The sequence below is a fragment of the Necator americanus genome, chromosome X, assembly GCF_031761385.1.
Source record: "Necator americanus strain Aroian chromosome X, whole genome shotgun sequence".
Classification (NCBI taxonomy): domain Eukaryota; kingdom Metazoa; phylum Nematoda; class Chromadorea; order Rhabditida; family Ancylostomatidae; genus Necator; species Necator americanus.
The window spans coordinates 9,998,451-10,025,079 of NC_087376.1; the positions used below are offsets into that span (position 1 = coordinate 9,998,451).

The 26,629-nt window shown below is 41.6% G+C and overlaps 11 protein-coding genes across 14 annotated transcripts; 6 read left to right on the forward strand and 5 right to left on the reverse strand.

Moving 5' to 3' along the window:
- Positions 1 to 245: 245 nt before the first annotated feature.
- On the forward strand, positions 246 to 842 carry RB195_022108 (uncharacterized protein; the record flags this gene model as incomplete). The annotated part of the gene is made up of 1 exon (XM_064209125.1): positions 246 to 842. One exon carries the CDS (start codon positions 246 to 248, stop codon positions 840 to 842), a length of 597 nt encoding a protein of 198 aa, XP_064065006.1.
- A 74-nt stretch (positions 843 to 916) lies between these two features.
- Positions 917 to 1,186, forward strand: RB195_022109 (uncharacterized protein; the record flags this gene model as incomplete). Its single annotated transcript, XM_064209126.1, has 1 exon — positions 917 to 1,186. The coding sequence occupies one exon, from the start codon at positions 917 to 919 to the stop codon at positions 1,184 to 1,186; it is 270 nt and encodes an 89-aa protein (XP_064065007.1).
- A 5,137-nt stretch (positions 1,187 to 6,323) lies between these two features.
- On the reverse strand, positions 6,324 to 8,395 carry RB195_022110 (uncharacterized protein; the record flags this gene model as incomplete). Of its 2 annotated transcripts, XM_064209127.1 has the most annotated exons (4): positions 6,324 to 6,428; positions 7,181 to 7,316; positions 7,376 to 7,572; positions 8,249 to 8,395. In XM_064209127.1, 4 exons carry the CDS (start codon positions 8,393 to 8,395, stop codon positions 6,324 to 6,326), a joined length of 585 nt encoding a protein of 194 aa, XP_064065008.1. The 2 variants fall into 2 exon arrangements, with proteins under 2 accessions (XP_064065008.1, XP_064065009.1); XM_064209128.1 differs by lacking the exon at positions 8,249 to 8,395 and having other exon boundaries at positions 7,376 to 7,431.
- Positions 8,396 to 10,243: 1,848 nt separating this feature from the next.
- Positions 10,244 to 11,092, forward strand: RB195_022111 (uncharacterized protein; the record flags this gene model as incomplete). Its single annotated transcript, XM_064209129.1, has 1 exon — positions 10,244 to 11,092. The coding sequence occupies one exon, from the start codon at positions 10,244 to 10,246 to the stop codon at positions 11,090 to 11,092; it is 849 nt and encodes a 282-aa protein (XP_064065010.1).
- A 721-nt stretch (positions 11,093 to 11,813) lies between these two features.
- RB195_022112 (uncharacterized protein) lies at positions 11,814 to 12,776 on the forward strand (the record flags this gene model as incomplete). The annotated part of the gene is made up of 1 exon (XM_064209130.1): positions 11,814 to 12,776. One exon carries the CDS (start codon positions 11,814 to 11,816, stop codon positions 12,774 to 12,776), a length of 963 nt encoding a protein of 320 aa, XP_064065011.1.
- A 1,944-nt stretch (positions 12,777 to 14,720) lies between these two features.
- RB195_022113 (uncharacterized protein) lies at positions 14,721 to 17,024 on the reverse strand (the record flags this gene model as incomplete). Of its 2 annotated transcripts, XM_064209131.1 has the most annotated exons (6): positions 14,721 to 14,882; positions 15,132 to 15,222; positions 16,211 to 16,366; positions 16,435 to 16,536; positions 16,625 to 16,754; positions 17,006 to 17,024. In XM_064209131.1, the coding sequence occupies 6 exons, from the start codon at positions 17,022 to 17,024 to the stop codon at positions 14,721 to 14,723; spliced, it is 660 nt and encodes a 219-aa protein (XP_064065012.1). The 2 variants fall into 2 exon arrangements, with proteins under 2 accessions (XP_064065012.1, XP_064065013.1); XM_064209132.1 differs by lacking the exons at positions 14,721 to 14,882; positions 17,006 to 17,024 and having other exon boundaries at positions 15,111 to 15,222; positions 16,625 to 16,677.
- Positions 17,025 to 18,502: 1,478 nt separating this feature from the next.
- RB195_022114 (uncharacterized protein) lies at positions 18,503 to 19,042 on the forward strand (the record flags this gene model as incomplete). The annotated part of the gene is made up of 1 exon (XM_064209133.1): positions 18,503 to 19,042. The coding sequence occupies one exon, from the start codon at positions 18,503 to 18,505 to the stop codon at positions 19,040 to 19,042; it is 540 nt and encodes a 179-aa protein (XP_064065014.1).
- A 65-nt stretch (positions 19,043 to 19,107) lies between these two features.
- RB195_022115 (uncharacterized protein) lies at positions 19,108 to 20,620 on the forward strand (the record flags this gene model as incomplete). Of its 2 annotated transcripts, XM_064209135.1 has the most annotated exons (3): positions 19,108 to 19,373; positions 19,488 to 19,642; positions 20,235 to 20,620. In XM_064209135.1, the coding sequence occupies 3 exons, from the start codon at positions 19,108 to 19,110 to the stop codon at positions 20,618 to 20,620; spliced, it is 807 nt and encodes a 268-aa protein (XP_064065015.1). The 2 variants fall into 2 exon arrangements, with proteins under 2 accessions (XP_064065015.1, XP_064065016.1); XM_064209134.1 differs by lacking the exons at positions 19,488 to 19,642; positions 20,235 to 20,620 and having other exon boundaries at positions 19,108 to 19,482.
- A 542-nt stretch (positions 20,621 to 21,162) lies between these two features.
- RB195_022116 (uncharacterized protein) lies at positions 21,163 to 21,444 on the reverse strand (the record flags this gene model as incomplete). The annotated part of the gene is made up of 1 exon (XM_064209136.1): positions 21,163 to 21,444. The coding sequence occupies one exon, from the start codon at positions 21,442 to 21,444 to the stop codon at positions 21,163 to 21,165; it is 282 nt and encodes a 93-aa protein (XP_064065017.1).
- A 1,427-nt stretch (positions 21,445 to 22,871) lies between these two features.
- RB195_022117 (uncharacterized protein) lies at positions 22,872 to 23,150 on the reverse strand (the record flags this gene model as incomplete). The annotated part of the gene is made up of 1 exon (XM_064209137.1): positions 22,872 to 23,150. One exon carries the CDS (start codon positions 23,148 to 23,150, stop codon positions 22,872 to 22,874), a length of 279 nt encoding a protein of 92 aa, XP_064065018.1.
- Positions 23,151 to 23,488: 338 nt separating this feature from the next.
- Positions 23,489 to 23,845, reverse strand: RB195_022118 (uncharacterized protein; the record flags this gene model as incomplete). Its single annotated transcript, XM_064209138.1, has 1 exon — positions 23,489 to 23,845. The coding sequence occupies one exon, from the start codon at positions 23,843 to 23,845 to the stop codon at positions 23,489 to 23,491; it is 357 nt and encodes a 118-aa protein (XP_064065019.1).
- Positions 23,846 to 26,629: the final 2,784 nt, after the last annotated feature.

Below are 26,629 nucleotides of genomic sequence, written 5' to 3' on the forward strand. Positions count from 1 at the left end.
TAGTGGAGGCACACTATCATAATTCCCCTCCACAAGAAGTTATCCGTCACGGACCCCAGGGATTATCGAGGAATCTCTTTGCTGCGTGTTATGTACAAGGTATTGGAGCGCATTATCCTGGACCTACTCATTAAACATCGCGAAGAAACAACGCCCAACGAGCAAGCTAGCCTTCGTCCTGGCCGATCTACGATTGACTAGGTGTTAGGAGAGTGATCGAAATCTGGCAGCGGTATTCGAAGCCAATGCAACTAGCGTTTCTGGACTTTGAAGCCGCGTTCGACTCTCCTCACCGAGGCCGTCTTCCCAACGCGCTCCGCGCCAATGGACTACCAGAAAAGTTCGTTCGCTTGCTTGATGACATGAATCAACTAACAACTGCTGCAGTTCGAGCACCAGCCGGATCTACAACACTGCTTGAAGTGGTAACTGGAGTAAGACAAGGGGCGGTGGCAGGACCCTTCCTGTTCCATTTCGCCATCGACGACGTTATGCGAAGAACAGTCAACCAGTGTCCTGCCGACATTGTCTTAGCACCATCAGGGTGCCCCTTGACTGACCTCGAGTATGCCGACGATGTTGTTATATTCGCGGAAAGCAGTACGAAACTTCAACACGCTGTCAACCTTGTATCGAAGCTGGCTGCAGCCTATCGACTACGTCTACGCCCTGATAAATGCAAGCAGATGTGGATCTCTTCGAGACCTCGAACGGGAATCAGAGTGAACGGACAACCGATAGAACTCGTCGATGAGTTCTGTTACATGGGCTGTACGCTGAAGAACAACGGTAGAGAGAGATGTTCAGCAAAGATAAGGCCACTTCTGCATTTAACTCCTTAACGAAATGCCTGTGGTCGACCCCCATCACCAACGAAGTCTGGCTGCGAGTTTACCTATCCGCAATTCGCCCCATCATGATGTACGGATCGGAGACTTGGGCAGCACTATCAACGGTTATGGAGAGGCTTGACTGCGCGGAACGAAAGCTGCTTAGACGGCTACATGGCTACTTTTGGCCTAGGGTACGCCACAATGAAGATCTTTACGCAGAAATAGATGTGGTGTACCAGCGGATGACACGTGGAAGACATCAACATCTTGCACCACCATCGAAAGTGGCTAAAGTAAATCGTCTTCGCTTCTTTAGTCATATATTAAAGAGACCGGCAGATCGCCTTGTTTAACGAGTTCTGAGGAGTTTGCCGGGTTCAAGCTGGAAGAAGCCACCTGGCCGAAAACGGAAGTTCTGGACTGAGGTGGTGAAAGAGGACGTGAGAACACTCGGCGTGGATAAGCAGTTCAGGCGAGACGTAATGTTTCGCAGAATATGGAATAGCGAGGAATGGATTGATTCTGTGCAAGCTCTCGCAGAAGATCGAGAAGGTTGGGCAGAGCTGTGATCAAGGAAAGCACACCTCGGCGAAGATGCAGGTAATCGCGTCAGGCGATGACATCAGCCCGCCGATTAAGTCAAGTAAGTCAAGCAAGTCATACCATTATATGTTAATTGTTGGGAAAAAAGGTGAGAAATGCTTAGATGTTACAGCGGTATAAAAGCAAGGAATATCATGCTATATAGTAACTAGGTTAGTCTGTCCCGTCTATACGTATGTGTGTGGAGTAAAATTTGAGAGAACACAAGGGCAGATCATCTGGTCTCGAATTGATGCACTGGCCCAGAAAGCGCTTGGATCTGCACAGTTGGCGCGACGATGCAGAAATTGGAATCAACGCAATTATTGGTTCAGCAGTACTGAACAATAGTCCCAAATGGGTTTGTCAAAAAATGAACGAATCAGTTCAAACGTGACCCGTGATAACTGCATGTGTTGATTTCATCCCTATGTATTTCCCCACATGTTTATTCCTCTGTACTTTCGTCTTTCTTCGGAAATTGTAAACAGGCACACAAATGATTCTTTAAGTAGTAGTTAACATATTACGTGTTCTTACGTAGTAAACATCAATTACAATCTTGGTTATAGCTAGCGATACCTAATAGAAAATGTCTTTCCACTGTCACTATGTTTTCTCACGAGGGCGAGTCAAGCGTGTGATGGGATTTTCCCAGGGAGGTCCTAAAGGGAGGGAGTTCCATGAAGAGGGGGTCGTAAGCGAGTGTGCGGTGTGCAGTAGTGAATGAAGGATAACATGATAACCATAAGAAAATATTGCGTAGTATTAGATAATTACATATATTATAAAATATCACAAAAAATGACATTAAATGATTACATAGATTAAAAAATATTATATCAAGCTTCAGTTGTAGGGCGGTATGGAAGCCCCAATATTGTTTTGGAAATGTACAACGTATTGCCAGTGTAATAACGAGACCTCGTAGCTTCTACAGTAGGATCGCTAATTCTACGACAGAAAGCGAAAAAGACACGAATCCGCATCTTTTTCATCTTCTGTCGAAGAATTAGCGATCCTGTAGTTTTAAAAGTGGATTTATTGGAAATTAATGACCAAGAAGGCTCGGACTCTGTGCACATTGTTAGGTCTAGAAGATCGCGAATAAATTCGTCTTAAGAGGACCAAGAAATGTCAAGAGGTTTTTCCAAGAAAAAAGTTTGCTCTAAAGATCAGCCTAATCGCTGTTTTTGGCTACTCCTATTCCTTTTGGAATTTCGATGTGAGAAAGCCTAAAATTTTCCGTTTTTTTTTTTTGGATTTGTCTTATTTGAATTTTGTGAGAACCAGGTACTCCGAAAGGGAGAAATTTTGCACATAAGGTTTTCTTTAGCACCCCTACCCGGAGAGATGGGTGATTTGCTAAAAAGCCGTGGGATTGGAAAACTTGCCAAAATCGCAATTTTTGCTCGCGCGCCGAAAAATGTCATTTTTTCTGTTTTTGTCCTATCAAAATTCCAAAAAGACTAAGATGTTAGATTAAACAGTACTATGACTGTTTTTGCAAACCTACTTCTCTGAAAAATTACCTGATTTTTTTTTCTGGTTCTCTTATGACGAAGTTATTCGCGGTGTCCTAGATTCTGAGCATTTTCTGACATTACATTCCAGAGAATCCACTTTTAAACTGCTAAAAACTATGTATAATTGAATTCTTCATCTTTAAGGGGTGGTTTCAAGTTTCTAACTGTTTTGCAAAAATTTGACTCAACCTGGTATCGAACCTGCGTTGTCCCATTGTCATATTGCATGAAAAAAAGTGTTGATTTTTCCTTTTTTTGCGTCGTTCTTCTGCAATTTGACCTATGCAACTGACCCTTATCTTTTTCACAGTGTTTTGTCGTTTAGTCAGCGTTTAAAGATATTTCATAGATTTTAGAGTAAAATTGTACAGAATAAAAATGGAAATATTTCAATACCCAGAATTTCAACAACATTTCAACAAATTTGCTTCTTCCACTGCTTTGTGTTTCTTCGCTTGTGTCAGCTAACGAGTTTCACATTTGCCTACTGTTCCTCGGCTAATTTTCGATTTTTCTTTTTCGAAACATGAAATTTGCGATATATTGGATTGGCAGCAATTGAGAACTGTCACAGGAGCGTTGGAGGAAGAGGAGATGAAGAAGAAGAAAAAGAAAAGGAGGTGGTATTCGACAAAGTTGTGTCCTATCACCACGCTCACGTTCCCTGCGTTCACGTCATTTTCTAATCCCTGGAATCGGACGCCTCCGTGTGCCCGACAAGTCAAGTCTTTCACAAACATGAGCGATAAAATGAAACTGCTTCTAAAGGATTCCGTATTTCTTAAGAGAAAAGATGTGCTTCGTCGGCCCTTGCACCTCTGATTCATTTCATTTTGGGTGCACTGAGCCCATCGGCTTGCCGATTTTTAGTGACTGTTTCGCTTTCACTGGCGTTCGTTTGTATTTGCATTCATAACTTGCCGAACCATACCCACTAATGGAAAGACTTCAGGATCGAAAATTTTGGTGAACACTGCTCTCAAAGTTGGCTTCATTTGACGTTTGCTATAACAAATGAAAGAAGACCATATCATCTAAGGGTGTGAATAGGCAGCAAACAAATAATCGTTTGCGTCGGTCAACAAAAACTCTTTGTTCTTTAATACTGACAGTGTAATTGAACGAAGTAATCATCTTTAAAAAAGGATCCATAGAGGGTAGCTGGAGTAGCTGTCTTTGACTGTTCTGACACAGGCACGTACAACAAATAGCGCAGACGTGATTAATTGTAATTGACATAATTAAAACTGGAGTTAGAATTGAATTAGGTTTCTAATGCATATGCAAACCTAGGCAACAGATCATATTGAGCAGAAGTAGAAAATTATTGGATACATCATTGATATACAAACAATGACAAGAATATCGCTAACAAACAATATAAGTACCATCCTAATGGTAGAGTACAATGAATTTGCGTAATTTTTGCAAATTTTCATGTTTTTTTACCTATTTCTTATAACATTCTTAACTAACTGCTTGTAACTACGTCCATTTTTCTAGGGCAGAATAAATTCGGAATCAACACCTCAACTCGGTGAGTTGTTTTCTATTATAAAATTCTTTTTTTGACAATACTATAAATCCTCGTCAATACTATATATCAGTACTACTGTCAATACTGTATCGAGGAGCAATACGGAGGCCTAAAAATTGGAGAACCTGCTAACTTCTCATAGGAAACTTGTTCTATACAAGCTGAATGTCATTTCTGAAGCTTTTTGAATTAGCAGCAGGTGTGTTTTCAGAATTGAAGTTTCTGATTCGTCTTATTTCAGTTGTGTTTCGCGAAGTTTAGCCCTCTATCAGAGTACGTAGAGAATACTTTTAAGTTTGCAAATTAACCTTGAGACGTTTTCTCCTCTTTGGAAATCACTTGAAGTTCAGTCTCAACGTTTTATTCTCAAACAAAGGAGAAGCGTCAAAAATTGGGAATTTCTCGTTGATTTCTATGAACTCAACAACAATAAACTTTTGGTGGTTTTCAAAAACCTGCAAAAAAAATTATGTACCATAACAGTCAAAAACACTCTCTCTGTCAAAAAAACCCAAATCGGTTCAATTGATCGTATTGAATTTTTTAAAACTAATCTTCGCCCACCCCGATTAAAGATATTATCGTGGCCCCGGCATGATCCCCCATGCAGACTCACACCTCGGAATGGCGATCGTTTGACATTTTCTTCTGGCGAGAGTGCCGACACATTTCCAGAGAAGACAGATTAATTCCTCAAAAAAGGCAGTTTAAATCGTTGTTATGATGAGCAAAAGAACAGCTGAAATCAAAGTCTAAGGTACATATATTAAAAATTATTATTAATAATTATTAAGAGTTATTATTTATAATAACCACTATTATTAATAATTATTAATTATTATTATTAATAATTACTAAGAGTTTTGTATGAAATTGATTATGCTAGAATGCGGACTGTCAGAAGACTGAATAGGACTATTCACTAAAAAATTCGGAAGGTAAATATTCCTCAGTATTGGTAAGTATTGCTGTTTCGAATCCCTGGTTAATCATGCCAAAGATGAGATAATATCCGCCATCGGAGTGGGCGAAGATTAGTTTTAAGAAATTCGATACGATCAATTGAACCGATTTGGGCTTTTTTTTGACAGAGAAAGTGTTTTTGACTGTTATGGTACATATAATATTCGGAACAGGTTTTTAAAAACTATCAAAAGTTCACTGTTGTTGAGTTCCTGGAAATCAACGAGAAATTTCCAATTTTTGGCGCTTCTCTTTTGTTTGAGAATAAAACGTTCAGAGTAAACTTCAAGTAATTTTCAAAGAAGAGAAAACGTCTCCAAAAAGCCTCAGAAATAACACTGAGCTCGTACAGAACAAGTTTGTTATGCATTTCTCGCCTATTAAGAAGCGGAATAGGGTGGATTGAGCGGAGAAGTTAGCAAGTTCTCCAATTTCTAGAAAATATTTCATAGAAAACCACGAAGAAAAAAAAACATAAACATGACAGAGAAGGCTCAAGACAAAATCCTCTTGTACTCCGTTCTCGTAATTTGTATACGCTAGAGTGTAAACATCAGTATGAATTATGTTATGTTATGTTATACAGACAACAATCGTAGTTTTGTGGAGCCGTTTTCGCTTAAAATAAAATTAGAAGAGACTCGTTCTCAAGGTAAATGTATGTAGCAGCAAGATTCGAGGTTTGACAAAAAAAAAATTTTGTAATAGAAACCTATTCACCGGGTAGATTATCAGGTGCTTACTCCGAATATTAGCTTTCTTTGAAAAATAGACACGGTCGATCCAAGTTATAACGAAGCAAAATTTGCATTGCACAATTGCGCAAATTCGTCACATTCCACCGTTGGGATTGCACTGCAGCCACAGCGGCGATATTTTGGCTCAGAAAAATAGCATAGGATCACTTGACGACATCTTGTGTGAAAGTGGTACAGGACTCAGAGTGCCTTTGCCGTTTACTGATATGTCGTCTAGGTATTGAGCGTACTGAAATGCAATTACTTTTTTGTACTCCCTTTAAGTGAGATTTTTTTCTTTTTTTTTCAGGAGCACATTCACAAGTGCGTGAAACTAAAAGACGACACATGTTTAGTGTTGGTAGTGACGTTTATTGCAGGTAGCCTTTCTTATTTCGACTCCTTTGTGACATCAACTCACTATGCTCCTTCAGCCACGAAGTCGATGTAGTCGTGAGAATCCGACGAATACTCGTGCATCTTTTTCAGAAAGATAGGAATAGAGTGGTTGGCGTTGATTAATCTTTCTGGGTTACGCCAGTACTTTCTCCTTGAGCTCAGAATCGTAGAGGTTTTATGAACGCAAATGTGATCCCTAGTGAATTAATATGACATGCGAAAGGCAATCGATGCATGACGTTTCACATAAATCTAACGTCAATTTGTGGAATCCAGGGGATGATATCGCTTGGTTTGTCCAGAACCGCTTCGGAAACTTCATCAGCACATACTCTGCGGAACCTGTAACAAATGCACCACACCCGCCCACCCTCATGAACTAATACGGTGCGTGTAATGCTGTAGTAAGAAATTACTATGACTCTTGGAGAGCAGAGACACTCATTTCATGCGTCGTTAGCCCTCGCAAATATTTCTATAGTTCGCACTGAGTTCATAAACATCTAAGATTCTGAATTGAACTTGAACACGTTGACGCATCCTAGTGAACTTGATCAACGCTAACTACTTCATTTTTTATCCTTTACAGAGAAGACGGCTGACCATTTGTGCTCCTACGTTATCTTCAATCCATCGCATCATGTGAACATTGCATGGGACGTAGGGCTGCCGCAGTAAGTGTTCTTGAACTTCAAGGAATCGTTTCAGATCTTCCAGGGTAATTCGATCCTTGCTTGGCCTGATAGTGGTACGAATATAATCGTCTATTCATGTTATTCACAACTGCTTTTCAGGTACCTTGTCTTCTTCAGAGCAGCGATGATTCTCATTGCTTCTCGAATGTCATCACTCATATTGGCGAATCCTCTTCTAGCACCTCGTATTTTTCGGCCAAAGTAATGAAGCTTAGTGAATGTTCGTTTGAGCGTAGAAGAACAGAGATCCAATGATGCAGTGATGACCGCGAGACCAATAATCACATAGACCACAACGAGCTGAATTCGGCAATATAAAGAAGACCTGTTTGAAGATATCAACTATCTCTACGCTCTAGGGAAGATTCGCTTCTTGTACATATAGTTCAAATAATAGGCATTGTTTCAAAACTTCATGGAAGGCCAGGAGTTTCCCATTTAATTTATTGCTGTTAATTCTAAAACATTTTAATAGACAAAAACATGAGAGTTCTGAAAAGCGAAAAGTTACATAGTCGTCGTTGGATGAAAACAGCAAAAGTGGTTATAGAATCACCGAAAGACATGCTGATGTCATGGTAGAGCTGAATATGTACAATTTCTACGAGAACCCAATTTCTTTCTTTTTTTTCTAGCAAACTTCAATATTGGGGAAAGTGTGCGGGCTAATCTTACAGCCAAAGTAGTGTTTCTTGGAACAATACTAGTTTCGCTTTACAATTAATCTATTACGGAAACAAGAAAAAGACGTGAAGCAATGTTCCCCCTCCTTGAAAAATCCTGTTGAAAACGTCCCACCATAATATAATAACTAGAACTGAAGAAAAAAATTGAATGCTTAAGAAATAAATCAAGGTAATATAAAGTAATATAGTAAGTATTAATACATATGTAGTGCCATAATAAACAATAATATATGGTGCTATAAATAAATTAAAAAATAAATGGTGTAATATAGATGTCACAGACTACTCACTGCAGGGATTAGAAGTGTTTCAATACATAAATGCAGATATAAGTTGAAAACATAAGAAAATTCGCTCTCTGTGTTCGACGACACAATTCCTCTCATTTGCCACTGACTACAGATGTTCAAGAGTTCGATCCCCGGCAGAATGTTCATTTTAGTAAAACGGGGAAAAAAAACTGCTGATTAGTACATTTTACAGCTAATTGTTCTGAAGTTGCGATACTTGAATATCGCTCTGCAGGTACAACATTCTACTTTGTAGTTATTTTATTCTTTTCAAGTGTAGTAATCTTCTTGGTAACGCAGCCATAGCTCAATAGTGTGACCTAAAGTATCTGATGGGTCGGCATGCCTAGATGACATTAGCCTTCCATAGAGGCTGAAGAAGTTTGTGATGAAAATTTGAAAAGAAGTTTTTGAAATCAATACAATTCAATAGATCTCCCCTTCCAGAAAAAAACATCCACATGATATTTGAAGGAATTTTCGATAAATCTCAGAAAAATGAGCTATTTGTAAAATGTCATGAAAAGTTTTCATCTTTACAGGTTTAAAACTGACCGCAGCTGAGACATATAATAGAAGAAATTGGTACGATTCATATGACAAAGACTGTTCTCCATTGTGTTGTGCCGAAAGAAAAGCAAACCGAATTTGTTACCGATTTACAAACTACCAAAAATCACAGCGAGTAATGTTAAACACCGAAGTTATAACTTCAGCGGCAAAAAAAAAGCAGAAAATCTTGTTGAGGTAGAAGGTCGAGAGACAAGGACATTCTACAACAAACAGGTTTCTTGCAGAATTTCTAAGAAAGTAGTTTTCAAGCTACTGATATCGATTGTTCCTGGAGTTGTAACATGTTAGTTTATTCAATTTTTCAAAATCTTCACAGTTGTGGAATCATAGATGTTAGAGTTAACAACTTGTTCGCAGTAGTATGTAGATTACGAATATGTAACTATCATTTTACTTCTCGAGAAAATATAAACACGTCAAGAATGATATATCCTTGGGGCACATTTATCTCGGACTCATCCTTGGTAATGCGTAGCCGCAGGTAGTTTTTTTTCAAAAAGCATTTTAGTGGTACATTTCAAGAATTCCATCCCTATTCAATTGATGGAGCACACCCCTGCGAATCGATTGAAGCCAAACCAAAAACAGTTAGAAAGAAAAATAATGGTACATTTTGTAGAGGAAGGGCTGCACTGCAAAACAGTTGAGTAACTTCTTTCAGAGACTCCCTGGATTTCTTAGTTAGTTGAGAAAAAATTTTGGAATTTTGGCAATTTCTTCACCTGTTTCTCTCCTAGATTTTGAGAGAACGAAAACCAAATGAAAGGAGCGAAAATGAACTGTTATGGGGAAAATCCTCTCTTTAATTCTATTTAAGCCGAATTAGCTTTTATGAAATAGGAGCTAAGTTATTGGACTTTGTTTGAAATCGTACACATTTTGACGTGCAGCAAAAATCTGAAATGTCGTTCTTTTCTTCGTTGTGAGATTACGGTAGGAAGATTGAGAAGTCCGCTGCTATATTTTGATAGAGCACCAAGGAAAACTCTTTCCTCCAAATTTTGGTTCTTCTGGGTATCCTGAATCTCTCAAAATCTAGTTGGAGATATTCGGAAATAGGAGAAAAAATTCACTGTTATTCACAACTAGGGTAAAAAAAAACTAGAGAAGTTAGAAAAAGCAAATTTTGCACTATTATGCACAACATCTGTCTCTACAGCCGTGCTGGATTGTACATGACATGAAATTCACTGCGAGCATCGTTATTCAACAACTCGTGGAATTTACTTTGCTCTGACTTTATCCTTATCTCCAACAGTAAATGTTTTTTTTTCCGTTTAGTAATAACATCAAATCAACATTCTTACTTTTGAGCGGTAATACGAAAAATCTCCATTGTTGTATAAGAGTTGTGATCTTCAAACTTTTGCCGCTAAATGCAAAAATCTGATTTATGTAATGAAGTTATATAAGTTTAGATATATGACCCATATGCTATATGTGCACTGTTTCGCCACTCTCTGCGCCAGTAACCCATCAGTATCATCAGCAGCTGAAGAATCCGAATTGGTTGCGTTTTACGAGGAGCTGGAGGACGTAATCCGCAATGAGAAGTCTTTCTACAAATTCGTTGTCGGAGACTTCAACGCAAAACTAGGAAAGGCCACAGAAGAGGAATACAGGATTGGAAGATTTGGACTAGGGGACCGGAATGAAAATGGCAATCGTCTCGCCGGGCCATTGTCCGCCGCTCGCCTCTTTCATGGGAACTCTCTTTTCATGAAAAAAGATCATCGTCTGTGGACATGGGAATCGCCCAATGGCACGACTCATGCAGAGATCGACCACATACTCACCGGCCGGAGGTGCTGTCTACTTAACGTCTCAGTAGTACCATCCTTTTGTAGTGGTTCTGATCACCGTCTTCTTCGTGCAAAAATACGACTTAGCCACAAGATGGAAAAGAACATCTGCTATCGGCAACGAAGGAGAAAAGAAGTCGTCTACGACGATTGCATACTCGAGGACTCCTTGTCCCAAGGTGACTGGCACATCGAGGAGGACTCAAACTACGAGATGCTGCTCAGAGGATTACGAACCTTTGCTGAGCGTGCCTCGAAACCGCGCACGACAAACTTGCATCGAATTTCGAAGACCACCAAAGAATTGTTAGAAAGAAGAAGGGCTTTGAGGCTTGATCCGAATGCATCGCACATTGAGCGGTTAGTAGCAAACACTAGCCCCAGAAAAGCGTTGCAGGAGGATCTTTTGAAATACAGGCAGAAGAAGATTCTGGAAGCAGCACAAAGAAGAACGAGTCTAAAGAAGTGACACAGAGATCTCTGCGAATATAATATTCCGCTAACAGCCTTGCTGAGCGAAGACGGAACTCGCACGTCTTCTCGTCGTGATATGGAAATTATTACGGAGAGGTTCAGCTCGAACCTTTTCCGTTCATCAACTCCTGTGTCAAGCCCGATCATTCACACTGGTGAAGCTCCACCACGCATTCCCCCTTCGGAAATACGAGTCGCTATCAAGAGCATGAAATCTGGCACAGCCCGCCGACTTGATTTTATATCACCAGACTTTCTTCAGGCTGGTGGCCATCCACTTCATGTAATCTTATCAGCATACATGACATCCTACCTTCAAAAAGAAAGGATGCTAGACCAGTGGAAGACCTCGCAAACCATTCTTATCCATAGGAAAGGTGACTGAGAGGACCTTTGGAACTACTGTCCGATATGCTTGCTGAGCGTGTTATACAAAGTATTCACCAACATCATCCTCACGCGCATATCTAGGACGCTGGATGAAGCCCAGTCTCAAGAACAAGCTCGATTCCGTCAGGGGTTCGGCTGCTTGGACCAATCCAGACCGTGTCGAGGGTCATAGAGGTTTGCCAGGAATACCGCCTGCCCCTTGTTCTATCCTTCGTCGACTATGAGAAAGTCTTCGACAGTGTAGAGACGAATGCAATACTGTCAGCGCTGGTCGATTAAAGTGTGGACGCTTCGTATGTGAGGACATTAGTCAATTGCTACGATCGATGAACCAAGATACAGCTTTTCCGCCGCTCCTTCACCATACCCATTGGAAAGGGGTACGACAAGGCGATACTATATCGTCAAAGCTGTTCACAGCTGCATTGCAATGGATAATGAAATCACTTTCCTGGGAAGAAAGGGGCATACGTGTTGATGAAAGATTTCTCTCAAACCTTCGTTTCGCGGACGACATCGTTCTCTTTTCGAGCAGTATTAATGAAGCAGAAACGATGTTCAACGAATTGAACGAAGTAGGAAAGAGAATAGGACTGCGAATAAACAGAAAAAAGACACAGTTCATGAAGAACGCGTACTGCGAGGACGAAGGAGTACAACTTGAAGGCTACCAAATCGTGGAAATTTTGTCATACGTATACCTCGGACGTTCTATGAACATGGAAAACGAAGAAGAATTGAATAGAAGAATGAGAGCAGCATGGGCAGCATTCGCAGCCGTCAGAGAAGCTGCGGACCAACTGACGGACCAAGATCTTCGAGCCCACCTGTTCGACTCGACAGTCTTTACAGCGCTCTGTTACGCAGCGGAGACGTGGGCAGACACCACGGCCACGTCTAGGAAGCTACTTACTACCCACGGAGCCCTTGAGAGCTGTCTTCTGAAGTTTAACCGGTGCACACAACACCTAGCCGGTCTTCGCAGCTCCGACTTAAGAGGAATGTCCCGTCTTCACGACCCAGCGGAATATATATCGAAAGCAAAACATAGATGGGTCGGTCACATCATGAGAAGAATCGACGATAGATGGACTAAAAGAACGCTAGAGTGGATCCCAAGAGATGCTAAGTGCCCTCGAGGGAGACAGCCAACGAGATGGGGTGACGTGTTCGCTACACGGACGGACCAGCTGAGAGCTCAGCTGGATACGGCTCAAGGACCTCGTCAACGTCACTCACGAAACTTGAGAACATGTTGCATGACAATGGCGAGGGAACGAAACGAGTAGAAGAGATTCTGGGACACGCACGTCCAGTGAAGACGGGCCATCTGAGTAAGTAAGCAAGTACTCCTTAAAACATCAGTTTACTAGGTTTCACCGAGCTACATGAAATTGTAAGGAAGAATCACTACATTGATAAACTTAGTACTTCTCCCTAAAATAATAAGCGTAATTTTGGTAATGTGTGTAAGAATCACGTCTGCTAAACTTGTACTTTCGTTGAGGCAGAAGTGGGTCAAAATCAACCCAGTCGATGCGTGCCAAAGGCATCATCCACCACCTGCTTATATCCGGGACAAGCACTCCCAAATCCAAATAAGGACAAGTTTTCATCGCATTCTACGAACTCGGTGGTGGATTTTTACAGAAAATTCAAAAGAAGCCAATGACATCATTTGCTCTCGAATAGCATCTGCTGCTTACCGACATTCTTTCAGATCTATACGTTGCCTAAATGAGAAGGAACTTCAAGCAATGTTTCACTTCTTTATTGCCTACCCTCTCTTTTCGACATTCTTGGAGGTATCGCTTCTTGCAGCTCCTATCTGACAACTCATGCCTGGCGTACTTCGACATTTAAACGTTCCCACAGGCTCAGCTGCACGTTATATCATTATATTCCGCTGCTGCACTGCAAATGTGAAGAGTGGGATCACCTACATAGGAAGGTGAGAAGAGCGCTTGTTTAATTACTAACGTTTGAGCTGAGCATTATTGTTGAGTGTTCGCGTCGGAGTTAGAAGGACGCTTCTGTTCATGCTTCATATTACAGTACTACCTTGTACTAGTGCACATAAATGAGTAAAATCAAACAATACGACAATGAAAATATGCGTTGACCATATGCTACAGAAAGGTTGTAAATCTATGACAAATCAAACATATATGAGAGAACTAAAATTTTGTAGAAGGCAATACCTTCAGTTCCGTAAAAATAGTGTACTTTGCCTTGAATTAATTTCCAAGCGTGATGTACATGCCACACTCTCAAAAGATAACATATTCGTAGTTCTCTTTCGTAGATTAGGTAATTTTGAAGGTTTACTGATTACTACGCGAGCGTGCAGTTCGCTTGAACGTACATATGGTTCAGAAGGAAAACCGACGACACAAGAGCAGTATTTTGTTTTGACATTTTTGTATGAATTTTAGCGGAGAATACATGAAGAAAAAATGAGTCTCTGTATTTTGTTGATAGAAAGTGGCAAAGAAGTCTACCGTATACTGGACATATCGACAAAAACCATGTCGGTTCCTACGTACAAAAAATTTTACTCACAGAATTGCTAATATACGATGCTGCTGTTTATTACGTACTTTTTAAAGAATATGAGTATTCTTTATCTTTCTCTAAAAGCCATTTTGACACTAAACTTCCTGTCTTTTCAAATTCATAAAGCTTTGTAGGACATGTGAACACAAGATTTTTGTCATAAATTCTGTCAATTTAAACTCGGCCACAGTGCTGCCGGAATACGAGTACAGTTTTGGACAAGGAAAGAGCTAATTAAAGGACCAATGCACGTAGGTACACAAAATTCCACGACGATGATTTCAGTCTATGGCATGTCGTGAATGTCCTACGTCTTTCAATGACGCTGCCATCGAAGCTGACCTACAATATTTTTAGCCAAGGGCACAGATTCTGGTTGTTCTCATTTCGATTAGAAAAGTTAAGTGTTGACTGAGTGATACCAATTCAAAGCAGGGTCAAACACCAACAATATTTTTCACCAGCCTTATATTATGTATTCAATACCAACATTAACAGCTGAATAGAAAAGTCGCGAATTTACGTTCAAGAATCAATTCCAACGATGAATCCGTACATTTGTATGATTTGTAGACAATTAACATCTTTTTTATTGACACCTCTTCTCTGCAATCTCCTTTGAGCATGAAGCTGGAGAATGCGTTTCGAAATTATGCGTAACAACAAATCAAATACAGTCAAATCAAAGCAACATGACTCGTTACATAGTTGCATAGTTGGTTGCTCACAAAATGCATGACATCCAGTAAATTCCTCGACATATGAGCTAATGAAGGTACCACTTGCGTGCTTCCGAATCGAAATTGCGGAGTATCATCTGACTTGACTGTACTTGCTACCTACACAACATATCTATAGAAGAGAAGATAGCCCTGGTCTGATAACCTCCACAACACCTGCGCAATATTTACTAATATCTCTTTTCTATTGTCAACATGGAAACCCTTCTAGCACTGCTATGCACTCGCTCTATTTTATGTTGGCAAGAATCATAGAGTGTTGTTAGGTTCCATTTGCTTCTGCGCTTGGCTTGCTTGGCTTTGATGTTAGAGATAATTAGATAGAATTTACAGCGAATAAGAACCCACAGCTAGGTAGAGGTGGCTTTTGACGTAGATGTTGCCAAGTCCAATAGTAGTGATTGTATTAAAGGAAAAAAATAGACCATGAATGAAAGACCTGCAAAAGAAAGTCTTACTCAAAAAATCAAAATTAACATTTGGTGGATGGTTTTTACTTTATTCTTCATTTTACATTTATTGAACCAAATTAAGTTTACTATTCATAGATATCCCTCTTCATAAATACTAACTTCTTTCCTTTTGAGCTCGTCACAGTAAAGTACAATGAAGTGTTTAATGCAATGTGTGGAAGATAAAATGGACGTAGGGCGGAAAACAGACAGGCGAAAAAAACGTTTCTGATTGGAAGTAAGATCTCATAAGGAAACAATTATGTTCTTCAAGATGTAAATTTGGTTGAACGAAACGTAAATTCGCTCAATTCTCAAAACCAAAAATCAACAAAATCAGTTTAAAAAACATGAAAGTTTCGAAAATATCAACTACTCCCGAAAAAAATCGAGAAAGGTTGCTTGCTGGCTGGTGAGACACAAAGTTTCGCTCATGAGAAGAATATGCATGGTTCAAAGAATCGCTGAATAGGAGTCGCTACATCATAATTCTATTTTGAAGTCACTCCTCAAATGACATTTGCCGATATCAGAGTGGCCGTTTTATATAGCATGTTCCGGAAAGAACTGTTGTCCGCTGGCTAACTGAATTCGTCTGCTTTCAGAGCTCTGAGAAGGCTATTTCAAATTTCGCTATTTTTGTAGTCATCCGATGCTTGTTACAGCTATCCGAATCTTCTCTGAGAAAAAAACCTCTCCTTCCTATTGGAGTTTATAGTCTCTCCGGGAGAATTGTGGGTACTGCAGCAATTATGTTTGCAGCGTAAAATACACAGATACAAACTGTTCAACAGAATCCTAGACGTTGCTTCTTAAAAAAGCCAGAAGCTAACTACAAAATATCTCTTGGAAACGGGTTGGGTGAAAATGACTAATGAGGTTGCAGTGTGAATCATTACGAAAAAAGTGAATTGCTTGTCGTTGGCATAACCTTGAAAAGAAAGGAAAACTGACTAAAGAACAAATGAAACTGACCAAATAGGTCCCTTTTCGAATGAGTTAAAGAGGAAACTCCCAATGCAACAATAACCTATGATAAGAGCAAAATATGAAGCTATAGGCAACTGCAAACGATCTTCATCGTCTTCGGACGTCTCTTCATCGGATTTTCGTCGCTTCTTCTTTAGTTGCCTGTCAATGTAATTAGTTGATTATAGCTGTTGTCTCCCTTTTTCCAGATTTTCTCCAAATGAACTCACAAGGAATCCACGGAGTCAACATCACCGTTGAACATATTTGTTCGCATCAACTCGACGACTGATGCGACGAAGTGCCAAAATTGCAGCAGCTTGGCATATGACCTTCGGATTTAGGCATTTAAATGCTCCTTGCACAATTTTTTAGACATATTTGCAGAGCTCTTATGAGAGACTGGATTAATCAACTCACCTGATAACTATTTCCGACAAAAATTTGCCTATATCTGCAGCAGTGATAAACATAAGGGGAATACCAATGAGGCCAAAGAAGACAGTGAAAATGCGCCCAGGATCCGTAGTAGGTGTGACGTGATCATACCCTGAAATATGTTACTGTCTGCAACTGACGTAAAATCAACGAATTAGACAGACTAAGAACAAATTTTGAACAATAAAACCGGTGGTTTTTAACGAGAAAAAAATCAACAAGAAAAACTATAAGTTCAAAAGCAGTATGTTCAAAACGTCCTGATAATCCGCTGCCTATGTTCCACTTTGTCTGGTAGCTCTGCATAGACCGCCGGTTTTCAAACATAACTACATAATGATGTTGTTAAACACTACCTTTCACTTGAGAATGAACGAGACATGTGCTTAAAGATAAGATCTCAGAAAGCTTTCATGACAAAATTCCGAATTAGAGGTTTTATACAGTGATAGAAAGTTGCCTAAAAAAAGTTCCTCCGAATCAAATATCCAGTTTTATTGAAGGGTCACTGTTCTGCATCTGACTCTCTTTTACAACTGAGATAAGAATTAGTACCGATGTTTTTCTTTGAGTATTCGATCCATTGGAAGATTCCTTCAGGGAGATAAGGCGTTTGAAAGGTAAATTGCTCATGGCTTTAATTCCCCTGGCTCTGACGAGGGCGATGACGCCGAAATAAAGGATAAAGGATAAAGTTTCTGGCGTTAATCAATCCCCTGGTATGCACCCCCACGTTCACTTCAAATCAGAATCGTTTGAGGTTCGCGAACGTGTAACTAGCCTATACAATGACTTGCGGTGGCTAGCCAATGTGCCAAGTCAGTGTTTTTATCCTCCCAGACAAGTCCAGTACCAATTTATCGACCCCGGAGGGATGAATGGCTTGGTGAGCGCTATGGCGGACTCGAACCTCAGATTGATCGTGCAGCAAGCGGAACCTCTTACCGCTACACTACACCCTCCCTAACGCCGAAATAATAGCTATTAATGTCATCAGCAAACATTAATTGCAATCTTGGGTATAGCTCGCGAAACCTAATGAAGCTGTCTTTCCACTCTTCTGTCTTTTCACACAAGGAAGTTAATATTACGCCTATCGGGGGCGGCCAGAGTCAAACGTGTGATGGGATTTTCCCAGGGAGGTCCTAAAGGGAGGGAGTTCCATGAGGGGGGGGGGGTCGTAAGCGAGTGTGCGGTGTGCAGTAGTGAATGAAGGATAACATGATAACCACGAGAAAATATTGCGTAGTATTAGGTAATTACATATATTATAAGATATCACAAAAATAATATTAAATGATTGCATAGATTAGAAAATATTATATCAAGCTTCAATCGTAGGGCGGTATGGAAGTCCCAATATTTTGTTTTGAAAATGTACGTGTTCGTTCAAAACGGTTTACCGCCTCATAGTGGCGTGAAGGTGATTCTGGGCGTCGAACTGCGATGCACAGCGGAGGTCCGTCCTCCGGCGGGGTCTCCCAAGCTCAGGAGTTCGACACATCCGACATTCCGACTTCTCGTAATCGGAAGCCTAGCTAAGAGTAAACCACTGCTAAGATTCACCACCGTCTTTGAAAAATGTCTCAAGGTGGCTCCCTGATCCATATGGGTTGGGCGACGACCTGTGGTGAAAGCTAAGCTCGCCGTGGCAGGGCTGCTTAATTTGGGGAAAAGCCTTTTTGCCACTCCAGCATATTCACTGCCTCAATACCCTGCACACTGGGCCCTGCCGTCTCAGATGGCGGACGATATAACGCCCGGTGAGATCAAATCTCAGGTTGCTCAGGACATCATTGGTTCTGGACCAAGGCGACACACGCAAGTGCAGAAGGAGCGACGTACGACAGATGAATGCAGATGAATGACGGTACACTCGTCATTCCTGGAGAGAAAGCTCCGTCGCGAAATGTAGGCGGTGTTGGTTTTGTTGTGCACCCATCTGTCGTCCATTTTGTCGATTCTCACGAGATCCTGTCACCTCGTCTGGCCATTCTTCGCCTCCGTCCTCTGCGCCAAAAATCCCTCAGTATCATGAGCTGCTACTCATCAACATCAGCAGCTGAAGAATTCGAATTGGATGCGTTTTACGAGGAGCTGGAGGACGTAATCCGCAACGAGAAGTCCCTCTACAAATTCGTTATCGGAGACTTCAACGTAAAACTAGGAAAGGCCACAGAAGAGGAATACAGGATTGGAAGATTTGGACTAGGGGACCGGAATGAAAATGGCAATCGTCTCGCCTGGCTGTTGTCCTCCGATCGCCTCTTTCACGGGAACTCTCCTCTCATGAAAAAGATAATGGTCGATGGACATGGGAATCGCCCAATGGCACGACTCATGCGGAGATCGACCACATACTCACCGGCCGGAGGTGCTGTCTACTTAACGTCTCAGTAGTACCATCCTTTTGTAGTGGTTCTGATCACCGTCTTCTTCGTGCAAAAATACGATTTAGCCACAAGATGGAAAAGAACATCTGCTATCGGCAACGAAGGAGAAAAGAAGTCGTCTACGACGATTGCATACTCGAGGACTCCTTGTCCCAAGGTGACTGGCACATCGAGGAGGACTCAAACTACGAGATGCTGTTCAGAGGATTACGAGCCTGTGCTGAGCGTGCCTCGAAACCGCGCACGACAAACTTGCATCGAATTTCGAAGACCACCAAAGAATTGTTAGAAAGAAGAAGGGCTTTGAGGCTTGATCCGAATGCATCGCACATTGAGCGGTTAGTAGCAAACACTAGCCCCAGAAAAGCGTTGCAGGAGGGTCTTTTGAAATACAGGCAGAAGAAGATTCTGGAAGCAGCACAAAGAAGAACGAGTCTAAAGAAGTGACGCAGAGATCTCTGCGAATATAATATTCCGCTAACAGCCTTGCTGAGCGAAGACGGAACTCGCACGTCTTCTCGTCGTGATATGGAAATTATTACGGAGAGGTTCAGCTCGAACCTTTTCCGTTCATCAACTCCTGTGTCAAGCCCGATCATTCACACTGGTGAAGCTCCACCACGCATTCCCCCTTCGGAAATACGAGTCGCTATCAAGAGCATGAAATCTGGCACAGCCCGCCGACTTGATTTTATATCACCAGACTTTCTTCAGGCTGGTGGCCACCCACTTCATGTAATCTTATCAGCGTGCATGACATCCTACCTTCAAAAAAATGATCCCAGACCAATGGAAGACCAATGAAATCACTTTCTTGGGAAGAAAAGGGCGTACGTGTTGATGGAAGATTTCTCTCAAACCTTCGCGGACGACATCGTTCTCTTTTCGAGCAGTATTAATGAAGCAGAAACGATGTTCAACGAATTGAACGAAGTAGGAAAGAGAATAGGACTGCGAATAAACAGAAAAAAGACACAGTTCATGAAAAACGCGTACTGCGAGGACGAAGGAGTACAACTTGAAGGCTACCAAATCGTGAAAATTTTGTCATACGTATACCTCGAACGTTCTATGAACATGGAAAACGAAGAAAAATAGAATAGAAGAATGGGCAGCATTCGCAGCCGTCTGAGAAGCTACGGACCAACTGAGGGACCAAGATATCCGTGCCCATCTGTTCGACTCGACAGTCCTTCCAGCGTTCTGTTACGCAGCGAAGAAGTGGGCAGACACCGCTGCCACGTCTAGGAAGCTACTTACTACCCACAGAGCCCTTGAGAGATGTCTTCTGAAGTTTAACCGGCGCACACAACACCTAGCCGGTCTTCGCAGCTCCGACTTAAGAGGAATGTCCCGTCTTCGCGACCCAGCTGAATATATATCGAAAGCAAAACATATATGGGTCGGTCACATCATGAGAAGAATCGACGATAGATGGACTAAAAGAACGCTAGAATGGATCCCAAGAGATACTAAGCGCCTTCGAGGGAGACAGCCAACGAGATGGGGTTACGTGTTCGCTACACGTATGGACCAGCTGAGAGCTCAGCTGGATACGACACAAGGACCTCGTCAACGTCACTAACGAAACTTGAGAACATCTTGGATGACAATGGCGAGGGAACCAAACGAGTGGAAGAGATGCTGGGGCCCGCACGTCCAGTGAAGACGGGCCATCTAAGTAAGTAAGTAATAATGTACGTGTTGCCAGTGTAACAACGAGACCTCTTAGATTCGACACTCGGTTGAGACAAATGTTTGCGAAAGAGTTAGAAACTTGAAATCACTTCTAAAAAGTGAAGAATTTAATTTTTTGTAGTTTACAGCAGCTTAAAAGCGGATTCAATAGAAATTAATAGCAGAAAAAGCTCAGAATTTGTGCAGATTGTTAGGTGTGCGAGATCGTGAATAACTTCGGCATAAGGAGACCAACAGAAAAAATTTAGGTATTTCTTCAGAGAAGGAGGTTTGGCCCAAAAAAAAAAAACAGTCATATCGCCCTTTTTTCTCACCTCTTCGTCTTTTGGAAGTTTGATGGGAGAAATTTCAAAATTTTCCGATTGTTTTTGGATTTGTTCCATCTAAATTTCGAGAGAACCAGGCAGTCAGGAAAGAGTTCTTCAACATTCAGCCCAGATAACAGAACTCATCGACGAGTTCAATTGGTTGTCCGTTCACCCTGATTCCCGTTCGAGGTCTCGAAGAGATCCACATCTGCTTGCATTTATCAGGGCGTAGATGTAGTCCATAGGCTGCAGCCAGCTTCGATACAAGGTCGACAACATGTTGAAGTTTCGTACTGCTTTCCGCGAATATAACAACATCGTCGGCATACTCGAGATCAGTCAAGGGGCACCCTGATGGTGCTGAGACAATGTCGGCAGGACACTGGTCGACTGTTCTTCGCATAATGTCGTCGAAATTGAACAGGAAGGGTCTGCCACTGTTGTGTTTGTCTTATCCCTGTTGCCACCTCAAACGAAGTTGTACATCTGGCTGGTGTACGAGCTGCAGCAGTTGTTCGTTGATTCATGTCATCAAGCAAGCAAACGAACTTTCCTGGTACTACATCTTCGCGGAGCGCGTTGAGAAGACGACCTCGGTGAGGAGAGTCGAACGCGGCTTCAAAGTCCAGAAACGCTAGTTGCACTGGCTTCGAATACCGCTGCCAGATTTCGATCACTCTCCTAACACCTGGTCAATCGTAGATCGGTCAGGACGAAAGCTAGCTTGCTCGTCGCGCGTTGTTTCTTCGCGATGTTTAATAATTCGGTCCAGGATAATCCGCTGCAGCCAGCAAGGTTAACGACAAGTTGAAGTTTCGTACTGCTTTCTGCGAATATGACATCAGGGCGTCGGCGTACTCGAGATCAGTCAAGGGGCACTTGATGGTGCACCTTGACTGATCTCGAGTACGCCGACGATGTTATATTCGCGGAAAGCAGTACGAAAACGATGTCGGCAAGATACTGATCGAATGTTCTTCGCATGATGTCGCCGATAACGAAGTTGAACAGGAAGGGTCCTGCCACTGCCCTTGTCTTACTCCAGTTTCGTTGACTCGCGTCATCAAGCAAGCGAAGGAACTTTCCTGGTACTCTACCACCGCGGCCTCGATGAGGAGAGTCAAAAGCGGCTTCAAAGTCCAGAAAGGCATTGTCTTCAAGTACCGCTGCCAAATTTCGACCACTCTCCTAACGTTGGACACCTGGTCAAAAGTAGACCAGGACGAAAACCAGCTTGCTTGTCTCGCGTTGTTTCTTTACAATGCTTAATTATTCGGTCCAGGATATTCCGCTCAAAAAACTTGTACATTACACGCAGCGAAGAGATTCCTCGATAATTCCTAGGGTCCGTGACGAACAACTTCTTGTGGACGGGAATTATGATAGTGTGTCTGCACGAGTCAGGTATCCTTTCGTCTAACCATACTGAATGGATGATGTTTGTCATTTCACAAATTCCAGACGGAGGAAGATATTTCAGCATTTCTGCGGTAATCCCGTCGTGTTTACCAGATTTTCCATCCTTGATTTTTTGCATACACACCGAAACTTCCAGCGACTCCGCTGGCAGTATTGAGGACAGGTGAACATCTCTTCATTTTTTTCGTCGTCTCCACCAGATTTTCCATTTTTCATCTTTTGGATACAGACTAGAACCTCCGTCTGGGTCGCCAATTTGGAAGAGTTGCTCCACCGACAGCTTTTAAACTGGCTGTGTTGAGGACTGGAGAACATCTTTTCATCTTGCCGCTATACTTCTTTAATAAAAACATAGGTTTTCCGCAGGTTCTTAGCCTCCCACGCCTTTTCAATCTCCTTCGCTTTTGTGGTCTATTCCTTTTCGTGGTCTTTTTGCAGCTGATGACGCAACTTCCTTCTAAGACGCTTTTCCTGTTTGAAATCGCCAGTGCTGCGAGCGACACATACAGAATTGTACAGATGCAAAGGCAAACTTCTCAGTAGAACTGGAAGCGTTTTCCTTGCAGCGTCCTGGATGCACATTGTGAAGGAATCCGTATCGCTGAATTTTTTCCTGGTCCGCACTCCAACAAGCATAGACAGACCTTGGCAAAACTTCGTTTTGCAATTTTCGTCCTTCAGACCTGCCATGTCAAGATTCGGTTGACGTTGAACTAACCGACTCCTTTTTTGGAACCGTACTGCTAAGCTGTGAAGAACTGGGCGGTGCGGTGCAAAGCTCTAGTTTCTCGAATGTCTGAAAAAGGGATATTTCTTGCCAGAACGTAATCGAGCTGAATTTTGAGAATTCTCATCTCCCGCTTGCGCTGCTCTTCACGCGTCAAAAAGGTTGACCCAGCCACGTGAGCTGATGGCGTTGATGAATCTTCTTAAACGTGGGAGCTCTTAAGTTCTTAAGTCTTTCTGTGTTCTTAAGTCGACCAGACGGCCACCGTCATCCGACGCGCGAACGCCGGATAATACCATTTTCATAGAACATCGGATTGCTGTTCAAGCCCCATATTCGCATTTGCGTCGATCACAACAATGACCACATGCTGGCTGGATATTTTAGACATCAACGCATTAAGTTGATTATAGGAGGCGTCCTTTCCGTTGTCTTCAACGGATTCTGTAGGTGCATGCACACTTACGATCCGGAGTTTACATCCCATGCGATCCCCCAATCGTACAAGAGCGCAACTGGGCAAAGTTGAGCCATGTTTCTCCACCAGTTTGTTGTAGTCGTTCCTCACAGTTATCGCATAGCCACCTACTTTCTTCTCATCAGTATCGCCGCAGTGTATGGTATAATTTTCGATGCTGCTGATAGGCCTATCTCTCATGCAGTGCAGCAAACCGCACAAAGAGATATCGCAGAAGTTTAGACAGGGCAATTTGCTGGAGTTCACTCAACAATGTTCGACAGTTCAGCGTGACAAGACGAATGGTTGTTGCCAAAGATTCCATGCTCCCCTCAAGCAGTTGACCTTTCAAGTAGTGGGCTTTGGCGATGTCCTCGACGACAGCACCTTTTTGCAATGTACGGGAATCTTTAGCCATACAACAGTGCACGTTATATAACTTGTACGTTCCCAATGCGTACACTCGAACGCCTGATTGTGTATAGTTACAGCAGTGCCACCACGAGCAGGTAGCAATCAGGCTTGTGTTCTCTCCTGGACGCCTAATAAAGGAATTAAGATAGGAATATAATGCAATATAATAAGTATTAATAAAAAGTACCACAATGAATATTAATATTAGTGTTATAAGTAAAATAGAGTTATCATGCCATATAATAACGCGCTTAGTCCGTGTGTGTATGTGTGTATGTGTGTGTGTGTGTTTGTCTGTGTGTCTACTACTCTAAAATACTCCATAATGATGCAAAACTCTTCACCGGTGAGGTGCCGAACTATCGACATGCACCTGATAAGCGAGCACTCTACCTTTTCACCATTGCCCAAAGCTATACAGCCATTTATGTTGGCTTTGATAAGGCAAGTTAGCTTCTCTCATATGTTAGTGAGGGTAAGTAAACTTTTACGTTAATGTATGCTCCCAAATTTGCAAACTGTCATGCTGTATAATAACGGGTTTATTCTGTCACGTGTGTGCGTCTGTGTATGTGTGTGTCTCAGTCAAGAAATTCCAAAAAGAGAGGGAGACGGATACTATGGGGTCGGTTTGGTGCGCTAGAGATTCAACGCGGTAAAATGGGGTGGGACGGGTCTCACGGGGTCGAAATAATGCGCCGGTGCTGCAAAAGCTATAGAGAGGGAAGAAACGGGTTTCGTCGGATTGGTGCGCGAGATCCACAACGCTGTAGAATGGGTTTCTGTGGTTCCTTGGCATAACTATTTTCCAGCATGTCTCCTCATGCTGGGAAAAACCATAAAATCTCTCATCTATGCTTAAATTTTCGGGTAAAAAATTGAAGAAAACGTTGATAGAAGAAAGCAATTATAATTTTTCAAAAAATGTCGCTACTGTTATTTCTGTTATTTCTTACTGACCGGTGGAGGCGAGCGAAACGAACACCAAAACAAACCTGAAGTCCGGCTTTGGCCGGACATTCAGGCTGGTCTAATATAATATAGATGCCACAAATAGCTCACTGCAAGGGTTCGGAAGTGTATCCGTGAACATATGCCCATACAAGTTGAAACCATGTTCTTAAGTTCTTTTCTCTTCGCTGAGAAGAAGTTCTCAGCGACCGCTCATCGATAATACTTCTCTCATTTGAAACTGATTATACATTTTCAAGAGTTCGATCCCCAGCGAAGTCTTAATTTTTACGAAACAAAAAAAAACTGCTGAAGAGAATAACTCACCGACGATTTTTCCTAAATAGTATTTACAAACTTCTTTACAGCAATTAGGAGCGTCTTGGAAAAGATTTTAGCGATTAACACTCACTTTGATTGGAAATGACTGCTGCACTAGTATGATTTTGTTAGATTAAAATGAAAACTTATAACATGCAAAAAGAAACTAGAAGAAACTAGAAAGATAAGTAAAGGTTTTATTTTCTAGAGGAAAGTTTGCACTGTAAATAGTTGAATAACCTCTTTTAGACTCTCTGGCTTTCTTCCGAAAGTTAGTTGAGAAAAAGGTGGGAATTTCAGCAAAATTTTCACCTGTTCCTCAACTAGATTTTGAGGGAACGAAAACCAAGTGGAAGAAGTGAAAACGGACTGTTATAGGAAAATCTATCCTCTCTATAATTTGTTTTAAACCGATTTAGTTTTTTTTTTGAAGTAGGAACTGAGTTACTGTGCTCTGTTTGAATTCGTACGCTTTTCGACGCGTAGCCGAAAATCCGAAATGTTGTTCTTTTTCTCGTTGCAAGGACTCGTTGTAAGGCGGTAGAGAAGTCCGCTGCGATATTTTCAAAGAGCATAGGAGTATCCTTTACTGCAAATTTTGGTTCCTGTAGATGTTGTGGTTCTCCCAAAAGGTAGTTGAGAAAAATTAGAAAAGGTTAGAAAGAATTTGAAATCTTTCTCTACTAGTTTAAGAAAGTGGAAAATCAAAAGCATCAACATTTCTCGAATATAGAAAAACCATTTCTCTACAGAGGTATGAAAATAAATTATATGAACTCCACTGTGAGCGTCGTTATTCAGCAACTTGCAGAGCTAACTTTGTACTAATTTTATCGCTGTCTTCAGCAGTAGTTGTCTTTTTGCTCAGTAATAGCTTAAACTGTTCATCGCTAAATGCAGAAGTCTCATTTGTGTCAGAGATTGATCCCTGACCGTTATAATAGAAAAGAGCAACCCTGCGCTGCGCCAGCCCCGTGATATCAGTGGGTCTCTCACCAAGCGTACATAAGATTATCAGAATTAAATTTTGCACCCTTAATATAGCTTTATTCGAAACGACTTTCCTTCTCCTTTTTTCCTTTTGATTCTCTTCATTTCATTCCTCTTCTTCTCACCAACTTTGCGAGACGCTCTTGCTCAGACACTCCTCCAACGACCTCCTGTTGAGAAAATCCCAACCTTGTTGGAGAAGTAGTTAAAAACCTTTTATTCAAAAATCAGTAGAATTACTTAAATTTTATCAGTTATTATTAAAAAGGATACGTGAGTAATGGAGAAACGTTTATTATTCTTCTCCAC